The sequence below is a fragment of the Solanum lycopersicum genome, chromosome 3 (genome assembly GCF_036512215.1).
Source record: "Solanum lycopersicum chromosome 3, SLM_r2.1".
Taxonomy (NCBI): Eukaryota; Viridiplantae; Streptophyta; class Magnoliopsida; order Solanales; family Solanaceae; genus Solanum; species Solanum lycopersicum.
In genome coordinates, this window is record NC_090802.1 from 7,684,649 (window position 1) to 7,696,204 (window position 11,556).

Genomic DNA, 11,556 nt, shown 5'->3' on the forward strand with positions numbered 1-11,556 from the left:
AATGAAAAATTTCATTTTACGTAAGGATCAATTTGGTTTGATATCATCATTATCTTTATTTTGTCTGTACTTATTATTTCATAATTTTATTTTAATCTTTTATTAAAGTAATTCTACTTTGTACCAATATTGTTATAAGTTACATGTTTACCCTTTAAACACCCTTGATACGCGAGATTATATAATAATAAAAAATAATATAATCATTCAAACATTTTATTCGTTAAAATAATACATTACCGTAACCAAATCAATTTTTAGACCAAATCAAAAACAAAATAATTTTTTGTAGCCTATATAAATGAATCTTCTCGGCCGCCTCTCCTCATCCTTTAAACCCTAGTTTACAATTTCCACCAATCGTTTCTCTTCTCTCTCTCGCTCATCCTGTTCTCGATTGCTCTGCTTTGTTTCATTGGTAAGATTCTCGAATACTGATTTTTCATCGTTAAGCTGCATGATTCTACGTAGATCTTAGTATTTTTGTTTTAGTTTTGATCGATTGCGTTGAATTGATGTTCATTGCGTGGTTGTTGGTCATGTTGTTTAACTGCAGCTAGGTTTTTGATTGTTATTTTTCTCTTAATTATTCATGTAGAACTGTGTAGTTGTACTTAGATCTTATTTTTAGCCTTTTTAATCGATTGCGTAATTGAATGGATGTTCATTGCGTGTTTTTTGATTGATTTTTCTTTTAATTATTGACGTATGTTTTTGAATTTTTTCATAGTTCTACTTAGATCTTATTTTTAGCTTTATCAATTAATTGAGTAATTGAAGTTGTTGAATGATGTTCATTGCTTTTTTATTGATTCTGTTGTGAAACTGCAGCTAGGTTTCCGATTCCAAGTGCTGCTAGTTTTTTGATTGCTTTTTCTCCTAACTACTCACTTTTTTTTTTAAAAAAAAATCTTTAGTTCTACTTAGATCTTAGTTTTAGCTTTTTAATTGATTGTGTTGTTGATTAATTTGTTCATTGCGTGGTTATTTGTTCTGTTTTGCAAGTGCAGCTATGGTTTTTGATTGTTTTTTCTCCAAATTATTCGCTTATTTTTAATTTTTTTTTTATCTTTGATCTGTGTAGTGCTCTACTTAGATCTTATTTTTAACTTTTTAATCGATTGAGGATGTTCATTGCATGGTTATTGATTCTGTTGTTTAAGTGCTAGTTTTTTGATTGCTTTTTTCTCTTTTTTCATGGTTAAACTGCAGATTGCTACTTATATCCTAAATGCAGCCCTTTTAGTTGATTGCATTAAGTATTTTAAAGTTATTGAATGGATGTTTATTGAGGGGTTATTAATTCTTTTGTGTAAGTCGCAGTTCCGTTCTGATCTAATTTGTTTTCAGTCTTATTTCTGATTTATTTGTTTTTAGTTGTTTAATTGAGAGAAACTATAAACTGATGTGTGAGGACTCCTAATTTGGATTAGAACACAGATTATTCGTATTCGAACGAAAAATCTAGTGGAATGCATATAGGTAGTTCATATAGCATATTATATCCTGTTTGGGATTGATTGATTGGTTGTGCCGACCGTTCAAATAACAGCTTATTCGGTAGCTGTTTTTGCCTAAAGTGAGCTGAATTATTGAATTGGGTGTGTGTGTGTGTGCCTGGATGTCTTATTTACGCACTGGTACATTACCTAAAAGAGCGCTGACTTTCTTTGGCAGATCTATTATTTTTACCTTCATTGTTGCATTTAAACATCTCTATGAATTTTTCAATGTTGTTTCAATTTTTTTGTTAGAATAAGTTCCGTTTCTCTAGCTACTATGACCTAAAGGAGTTCAATTTTTTTAGATCTTAAGGGTGTAATCTTCATCTGCAGTCTGTCATTATTAATATTATCTACCTCACATCTTGTACATTCATATTATTTACTTTCTGTGCCTGTTTTTGACTCGTGGCTCTTTTCTTTGCAGGTTGAAGCTAGTCTGCTTTCTGTAGAGTTTCGAAGTTGTTGTCTAAGTGAAACTTCTTTTATGTCCGAACAAGCCATCTTCTATTTGGGATCCATTGGATTGCTTGGAGAGTATTGTCCTTGGTCAAGAAAAAAGAACCGTCATTTCTCTGGTCAGGTTGACTGTATGCATCTCGAATCATTCAAAGAAGAACACTTCGACTTTTCTGGTTGTTGGAAGGCACAACTGGCACTTAGCAATTGCGCTGCTGTAGAATTCTCTGAACATTCCTAACATTCCATCCAGTAAATTCTTAATCAAATATGGCTTTGCAAAACATAGGTGCCAGCAACAGAGATGATGCTTTCTACAGGTATAAGATGCCCAGGATGCTTACCAAGATAGAGGGCCGTGGGAATGGTATCAAAACAAATGTGGTGAACATGGTTGATATTGCCAAAGCATTAGCAAGGCCCCCGTCCTACACAACAAAATATTTTGGAAATGAGCTTGGGGCTCAGTCGAAATTTGATGAAAAATCTGGAACTGCCCTTGTCAATGGAGCTCATGAAACTCCCAAGCTAGCTGGTCTTCTTGAAAACTTTATTAAGAAATATGTTCAGTGCTATGGTTGCGGAAACCCTGAAACAGAGGTCATAATAACCAAAACTCAGATGATCCAACTTAAATGTGCTGCATGTGGTTTCCTTTCTGACGTGGACATGAGGGATAAGCTGACAACTTTTATACTTAAGAACCCGCCTGAGGCTAAGAAGGGCTCCAAGGACAAGAAAGCTATGAGAAGAGCTGAGAAGGAGCGGCTGAAGGAAGGCGAGGCTGCTGATGAAGAGCTGAAGAAGCTGAAGAAAGAAACAAAGAAAAAGGTTTCCTCCAAAGATGCTAACGCAAAACCTAGTTCTAAAAAGAAACAGGGTAGCTCCGACGAGGATCGTGCTTCACCACCTAGAAGCCATGTTAATGTGAAAGAAGAGGAGGATGAAGATGACGATGACGACGTCCAGTGGCAGACTGATACATCTCTGGAAGCTGCTAAGCAGCGTATACAAGAACAGCTAAATGCTGCGACTGCTGAAATGGTTATGCTGTCCACAGTTGAGTCAGAGAAGAAGTCCAAGGCCCCAAGTCCAAAAGCTGCTTCTGTGACAACAGAGATTTCCAAGACCGAAAATGGAGTGTCAAACCATGAGAGGCTCGTTAGAGAAATAAAAGCAAATCTAGCAAAGGGAGTTACTGCTTGTAAATTGCAATCCTTTTTGGGTTCACTCGCTGGATCTCCGCAGGAAGTTATTACTGCTTTTTATGAAGCACTTTTGGATGGCATTGAGAAAGGATTTGCCAAGGAGGTTATTAAGAAGAAAAGCTACCTTGCTGCCATTGCTCAAGACGAGGAGTCTCAACTACGATTGCTTCAAGCTATAGAAGAGTTTTCTGGGAAATCTAACTCAGTTGCACTGAAGGAAGTGGCTCTGGTTTTGAAAGCTTTGTATGACGATGATCTGTTGGAAGAGGAATATATAGTACAGTGGTACAACAAGGGTGTTGGTGCGAACAAGGACTCCAAAATTTGGAAGAACGTCAAACCCTTTGTTGAATGGCTACAGAGTGCTGAGTCCGAGTCCGAAGAGGAATGAGATCGAATTGCTGTTTGGTGTGCTTTAGTTTGCTTTTCCTGAGTGATCACCATATTTAAAATTCATGTTTTTTCCTTTTTATGTTTGTGTTGTTTGTTTGCCTTTGGTGCAGACTCGTATTGGGTGCCTTCAAGTGTCTTTTACGTGAGCAGAACTTTTAATTATCATGTTTTGGTGTTGAGTCATACACTCAAACCTTGTCTTGCTGTTACATTTTATATGTCATATTCTTATATTATGGGAAAATAATAATCCTTGAGTTTAAAAATGTTGAGCTTAATATCAATCAACAAGTGTGCATATGCAAGTAAGCCATTCATTGAATGGCCAGCCGCCAAATGTGTTGGGTAGACAATATCATATAGTTAATTGTTTTTATAATATTTTTGTGTCCACTTGAAAAAATGGTTTTGTGTCACTTTGATGACCAGACAATCCATACAGTTTAAACTTTAAAGTGGTGAACACAAAAGTACTTCAACATTCAGTCTTTAGCTGACGTTTTTTACAAAATATCAAGTTTGTATCAATGTGCATAAAAAAAATGGTTTGGGCAACCAGAATTTGAACTGAACATAACGACGACATAACTCATAACAAAAATTGTTACTACAATGTACCATATGCAAATTGTAAGATTAGAAATTAAAAATCAAAGAAAAAAGACTTGCAATTATACAATTTGTTATTTAATAAGAACTAACTAAAATTTCTAACTTCAAATTAATCTATTTCAAATTATTTTCAAACAAGCATAATACATAAACATACTATTTAATTTAACTTTAGTTGATAACTATATTTTTAACTTTTACCGTGCACAAATAGATCATTAAAATTATATACAGTTAAACAACTAGACAAACATTCAAAATGACAATTCGTGTGATACCTCATCCTACATGACAGAACACGTGCATTTATTTGTTCAATTTCATTGTGCACACTCCAAATTAGAGGGTACGGTTATTAGCCGAATCCAAGTTAAAGGGTGTTTATGTCTTTTGCTTTTTCTAAACTCTTCTGTCACAATTTTTCTTTCAAACCCTGTGTCTAAAATTATAAATCAAGGAAACTTCTAGGCAGGGTTCTCCTCTATCACCACTTCCCTATCCTTTATTAGTAAACCCTATTTTACGTTTCTCTTCAATTGCTCTCTTCATCGTATTGCAGATTGCTCTGCTTCGTCCGATCTATAAGGTATCTTTTATTGCTTTTTTGTTCTTATTTTCATCTTATTCTATGCTTTATCAATTGACTAACGGAATTTTGAAGTTGTTGAATCAATGTTCATTGCGTATTTAATTACGTTATACAACTGTTCATCGTCGTCCTGATCTATTTCGTTTTAGTGTTTTTTTCTCTCGATCTATTATTTGATTTGATTGATAATATATTTACTGATCTGAATGAGATTATCAGGCGTATGTTTTTAGAGAATTTTGTAGCTTTAGGGGAGTACTAATAAGACTTATTTTGTGAATCGGAGAGGAAATAGGAGAAATAGAGCGGAACGGGGATAGGTAGTTCATATATCAGATTACAAATAAATTGGCATTGATTGAATTAATTTTGTATGTTTTAATCTCTATTAAACGTTGACTGATTTTTTAAGTCGGAGTAGATTGTGAAAGAACAGGTTATTTTGAAAGTTTTTGCCTGTATATGTGGTGTTCTTTATTTGTCAAAAGTGAGCTGAATGGCTCTGCAACTTGATAGTCAAATTAGAGCGGAATGGATATAGATAGCTCATATGTCAAACTCCAAATAATTTGGTATTGCTTGAATGGATTTTGTACGTTTTAATCTGAACAAAACAGACACTGATTTCTGTAGTCTAACTGGATTGTCAAATGATAGCTTATCTGATAGTAGTTGGCCTATATTTGTATGGCTCCCTTTTTGTCAGAAGTGAGCTGAACAGTGTTATATAGATAGCTCATATGTCAAATTCCAAATAATTTGGTATTGATTGAATGGATTTTGGACGTATTAATCTGAACAAAACAGATACTGATTTCTTTAGTCTAACTGAATTGTCAAATGATGGCTTATCTGATAGTAGTTGGCCTATATTTGTATGGTTCCCTTTTTGTCAGAAGTGAGCCGAACAGTGTTATTAAAAGCAAGCGCGTTAAGTGAAGCTGTATCGCTTTTTTTTTCCCAGTACAGTGAGGCTATAGTGAAAAAGCGAGCTTCTTCAGTCCCAGAAGTGAGAAGTGAGACTTCAGTAAAAAGTGAGAAAAAACTCATTTTTCTGCTTAAGCGAGGTTGACAGTAACTAGCTTTTTTTTTCTAAAAAAAAGGAATTGTAGAAACACTTTGCGACTTCTTTCCGAACATTTCCCACTTTTCACTTCTTCTTCTTTGCTCTGTTTCTCTACTGTGAGCTTGCACTAAGGTTTTCTTTTTCAACTTGTAATCTGCAACTTTCTTTGTTTTGCAATATAATCTTTCTCTGCGACTGCGCTACAATATAGTCTTTTTTTTTGCTCTATTTTGTATTTCTTTCTCTGTTATGCTTTCTTTATGTCCATATTCTGCTTTTTTTTCTCTGATTTGTAAGGCATTTGCTATTCTGTCTCTATTTTCACCTTTTTTGGTAGCATGTTGTACTTACTTGAGAATTGAAAGATTTTCTTAATATGTGAGTTCCTGATTATTATTAATCCATGCATCCTTGATAATTTTTACTTTTGTACTAAATAGTGCTTTAATTGAAAAAGGGTGGGCGTTGCTTCATGCTTCTCGCTTTGGTGAAAGCAAGCCTTTGTCGCTTTTTTTCGGCTCACTTTTCAAAACACTGGAGCAGAATGGCTCTGCAATTTGATCCCTCATATTTTATGCATTTAGATGGTGATGGAGTGGAAACACAAATTATAACAAGAATTATCTAGGCTATTCATTTCCTGTTGAAAGAAGTATTAAGGCTTTGACATTGGGGATAAACATAGTCTAGTTTTTGAAACTAAGCAATCGTGGGGTTCTTTTTCATGTTTTTTTAGGTTATGCAGTTTGAAAGCTTATATACACTGATAAATGACCCAAGAGAATGTTGAAATTCCTGGGCGGATTAGTTTATCATTATGATTATGTACCTTTGTTATTCCTATTCATAGAAAAAGTTCTATAGAATGTGTTGATTTTCAAGCTGCTATTGCCTAAGGAACTCATCTTTCAATCTTAAGGGTAGAACAGTTTATGACCTGTCATTATTAAAATCATTACCTTTCATTTATTAATATGAATTTAGTGTAGCAACTTTTAGTTTCCTTTCCTGTATTTGATTTGTGGTTTGTTTGTTTTTGAAAGTTGCAGGTGGTGTGCCTTCTGTAGAGTTTCGAAGTTGTATTGGTCTAAGTGAAACTTCTTTTATGTCCGAACAAGCCATCTTGTATTTGGGATCCATTGGATTGCTTGGAGAGTATTGTCCTACGTCAAAGAAAAAGAACCGTTATTTCTCAGGTTGGGTTGACTGTATGCATCTCAAACCATTAAAGGAAGAGCATTACGACTATTCTGGTTGCTGGAAGGCACAATCGGCACTTTGCAATTGTTCTGCTGAAAAATTCTCTGAACATACGTAACACTTCATCCAGAAATTTCTTACCGAGTCAAAGATGGCTTTGCAAAACATAGGTGCCAGCAACAGCGATGATGCCTTCTACAGGTATAAGATGCCCAGGATGCTTACCAAGATTGAGGGCCGTGGAAATGGTATCAAGACAAATGTGGTGAACATGGTTGATATTGCCAAAGCATTAGCAAGGCCCCCGTCCTACACAACAAAATATTTTGGAAATGAGCTTGGGGCTCAGTCGAAATTTGATGAAAAATCTGGAACTGCCCTTGTCAATGGAGCTCATGAAACTCCCAAGCTAGCTGGTCTTCTTGAGAACTTTATTAAGAAATATGTTCAGTGCTATGGTTGCGGAAACCCTGAAACAGAGGTCATAATAACCAAAACTCAGATGATCCAACTTAAATGTGCTGCATGTGGTTTCCTTTCTGACGTGGACATGAGGGATAAGCTGACAACTTTTATACTTAAGAACCCGCCTGAGGCTAAGAAGGGCTCCAAGGACAAGAAAGCTATGAGAAGAGCTGAGAAGGAGCGGCTGAAGGAAGGAGAGGCTGCTGATGAAGAGCTAAAGAAACTGAAGAAAGAAACAAAGAAAAAGGTTTCCTCCAAAGATGCTAGCACTAAACCTAGTTCTAAAAAGAAACATGGCGGCTCTGATGAGGATCATGCTTCACCACCTAGAAGCCATGTTAATGTGAAAGAAGAGGAAGAAGAAGATGATGATGATGACGTCCAGTGGCAGACTGATACATCGCTGGAAGCTGCTCAGCAGCGTATACAAGAACAGCTGAATGCTGCGACTGCTGAAATGGTTATGCTGTCCACCGTTGAGACAGAAAAGAAGAAGTCAAAAGCCCCAAGTCCTAAAGCTGCTTCTGTGACACCAGAGATTTCCAAGACTGAGAATGGAGTGACGAACCATGAGAGGCTTGTTAGAGAAATAAAAGCAAATCTAGCAAAGGGAGTTACTGCCAGTAAATTACAATCCTTTTTGGGTTCACTCTCTGGATCTCCTCAGGAAGTTATTGCTGCTTTTTATGAAGCTCTCTTGGATGGCGTTGCGAAAGGATTTGCCAAGGAGGTTATTAAGAAGAAAAGCTACCTTGCTGCCATTGCTCAAGATGAGGAGTCTCAACTACGTTTGCTTCAAGCTATAGAAGAGTTTTCTGTGAAATCCAACTCAGTTGCACTGAAGGAAGTGGCTCTGGTTTTGAAAGCTTTGTATGATGATGATCTATTGGAAGAGGAATATATAGTACAGTGGTACAACAAGGGTGTTGGTGCAAACAAGGACTCCAAAATTTGGAAGAATGTCAAACCCTTTGTTGAATGGCTGCAGAGTGCTGAGTCCGAATCCGAAGAGGAATGAGATCAGAAGTGTTTCCGCCTGTTCAAATTTCTGTCTTGTGCTGGTTTGATTTGCCTGAGATTCTATTGTGTTGGTCATTTACATGTGTGTTAATCTTATGCTGTTTGTGTTATCTGTTTATGTTTGTTTATTTCATGATACTTGTGTTGTTGTCTGTTTGTCTTTGCTGCAAACTCATGGAGAAGTGCCTTTATTTGGTATTATTTCCTTTATGGTTGTTATTATTATTATTCATATAAGGAACCCGTTCTTGAGTAATTTTTTGTCATGATCACTATTCACTAGTCACTACCAATCCTTATTTGAGACATGCACAAAATCTAGTGGATTTTGGTCCTCCTTCCCTACCTCAAAAGGCATACATAATATGTTGCTTCGACTCTTCAAAATTATTGTTAGGTGCATGTCAAATTTATTTCTCGAAGGGCATACACATCTATTTTTAAACATGACAAACGACATTGCTGTTGATTGCGTGAAGGGGTGAGTGAATGTTTTGCCAAAAAGCTCAAGCCAAAGGAGATAATTATTAGGATTTTGTATTAATATTCTTACCATGATTTTCCTTTTCTGACGAAGGCAAGACATTATTACCAAATACGCCATAATTGAGATTAATGCACCGCTCTCCATATATAATATATACAATAAGTTCAAACCAAAAGATTTACTATTATTAGAGTGTATGCAAGATCTTACCCCTATCTCACAGAGATAAATATGTAGTTTCAATACACTCTCAGCCTAAAATACGCATTTCAAGCGGTTTAGAAAAGGAATACAGAAATACAACAACCCAGTGAAATCCCACTAATTAGGATCTGGAAGGTTAGAGTGTACGCACACCTTATCACTATCTGATGGAGGTAGAGGAGTTGTTTCTGAAAGACCCTCAACTAAAGTGTATCAAACCAAGTAAAAGTAGAAGAAAACATAACAGTTAATAAAAAAACATGTAAAGTTTACATGAATAAAACAATAACAAAGTATATATGATAAGGACTACAAGAGTATGACTAATACTACGACAGATACTAACAAGCCTAAACCTTCACAAAGCAGACAACATTCAACCCCTATTTAACATTCTTAGCGTAATACACAATCTCCACTCTTTACTATCATGTCCTCAGTAATGTGAAATCGTGTCATATCTTGTCTAATCAACTCTCTTCAATACTTTTTCAGCCTATCTCTATCCCTCTGCGTACCCCCAACAATCAACCTCTCACCCCCTCTTCACATGTCCAAGCAGCTTCTTCAATTTGGACTTTAATGGAGTCTTTGAGATTTTTCTAAGAGTTTTGGGTTTTCAATTTGGAAGAAATGAAGTATTTAAGGTGTTTACCCTTTATATACTTATATAAAATACCCGAAAGACCCTTAATGAACCGCCAATGACTTAATTTAGAAGTGGGGTGAATATACCAATTCACCACTAACTTGGCAGCAGCCTGCGAAGGAAGAAAGGTCGCTTGACGCCTGCCCTTGATGGGGCGTCACCACCACGACGGGCCGTCAGTGGTTACAGTAGCCTTCCAAGGCTTTACTCTTCACCCATGTCCAATTTCCACATGACGACACCCTTCGACGGATAGGCCTACGATCCGTCGACTGCTTCGTCGTCTGGGGCCTGCCTAGGACTGTTTTGACAACAGTTTTTTGTCCTTTCTCAAGGACCCTTAGATGGTCCTTGGGGATAATTTCCCCAACATTTCCAACCCAAATATAATCGTCTATAAGTTTAACACCTCTCGCCTGAATTTCATCCAAAACGAACACGTAAAACTCAGTGAAACACGCCTAGGCGCACAAGGTCACTTCAAGGCATATCTTTGAACGTCATGGACGTTCTTGGTCGTTTGACCTCCAAACTTCACAAAACTTTAAATACTGCCTATATGTGATATATTAACTCATTTAAGGACCTTACAACCTCATGAAACACACATAGTCACATAGAACCACATAAGAGACATTTAGGTGACTTAGTCGTCAAACGTCTTAGTCGTCCCTTGACGTTTGACTTCCAACCCACCTAATATTTTAGATACTGCTCTATACCATATATTAGACATATTTAGGACCTTAGACCATCAAGACCAACATGTTAGTCTCTAGTTAACCTAGGTCATCATTGGGGTCTTACAAAAACATGTGGGTACGACTCTTCAAGGACTACCCTAAGGGTCCTTGGAGAGGTTCCTTGCATTTGATCCAATTTTGAAAAATGAAGTAGAAGCTACTTACGATTTCAGGTGACGAGGCGTAGGTGGGACGATGAGTCATCGATGCCTTCGTCGTTGAACACTTAGACACTTTCCAAAAGTGGCCAAAATGACAAGTCCCTAAACTTACCTACAGATGTGCAGGATGGTTGGGTGAAGGTGTAAAATAGTAATTGCTATGTATTACTTCTTGGATTTACCTTGTTATGACAATTGGTTATGTAATTATTGGTAATTGAAGTATGAAGGCAATGAGAGGGCAATAAGGTATGAAGATTGATTCTTCTTGAACTCGATTATAGAGTATGATTTACTTTGATTGCAATGCTTCTATGTCTAATGTGTGGTTGTAATGTTGATAGCAAGTATACCTCATCCTTAACTTAGACTATTGAATTGATTATGAAGTATGCAAGTATGTTCTGACATGATTATTATATGATTGAAAATAACTTCTCATGATTATGATAAAGTTTTGAGTTAAAGGTTTACTCACTTGTATATGGTTTTCTAAAGTGAAAGGATAGTTCTCACTTATGAATATCTATAAGCCATGATGATGAATTGTTCACATAGGGATTTAGAAGAGACTAATGTGATCTTGTATGAAAGGTATGATGATTACAAAAGGGAATATATGTTTAGTACCAAAAGAGCATGTAAATGAGATGGAGGTCTCACGTTTAGTAAGTCTGGCCTCCCACATGGATTTCTTCACGTTTAGTAAGTCTGGATTCTCAAAATATGTGTTGTCTCATGATATGGAAACCTCCACGTTAGTAAGTCAAAGTTTCTAGTAATAATCTCCTTAACCCT

The 11,556-nt window shown here is 36.3% G+C and overlaps 2 protein-coding genes across 3 annotated transcripts; both read left to right on the forward strand.

Moving 5' to 3' along the window:
* Window positions 1-209: 209 nt before the first annotated feature.
* Window positions 210-3,828, forward strand: LOC101262288 (eukaryotic translation initiation factor 5). The gene is made up of 2 exons (XM_004234531.5): window positions 210-418; window positions 1,930-3,828. The coding sequence occupies exon 2, from the start codon at window positions 2,232-2,234 to the stop codon at window positions 3,558-3,560; it is 1,329 nt and encodes a 442-aa protein (XP_004234579.2). The 5' UTR covers window positions 210-418; window positions 1,930-2,231; the 3' UTR covers window positions 3,561-3,828.
* Window positions 3,829-4,509: 681 nt separating this feature from the next.
* On the forward strand, window positions 4,510-8,770 carry LOC101262596 (eukaryotic translation initiation factor 5). 2 transcript variants are annotated; one of them, XM_010319426.4, is made up of 2 exons: window positions 4,510-4,760; window positions 6,879-8,770. In XM_010319426.4, exon 2 carries the CDS (start codon window positions 7,181-7,183, stop codon window positions 8,510-8,512), a length of 1,332 nt encoding a protein of 443 aa, XP_010317728.2. In that variant the 5' UTR covers window positions 4,510-4,760; window positions 6,879-7,180; the 3' UTR covers window positions 8,513-8,770. The 2 variants fall into 2 exon arrangements, with proteins under 2 accessions (XP_010317728.2, XP_004234580.2); XM_004234532.5 differs by having other exon boundaries at window positions 4,576-4,760; window positions 6,873-8,770.
* Window positions 8,771-11,556: the final 2,786 nt, after the last annotated feature.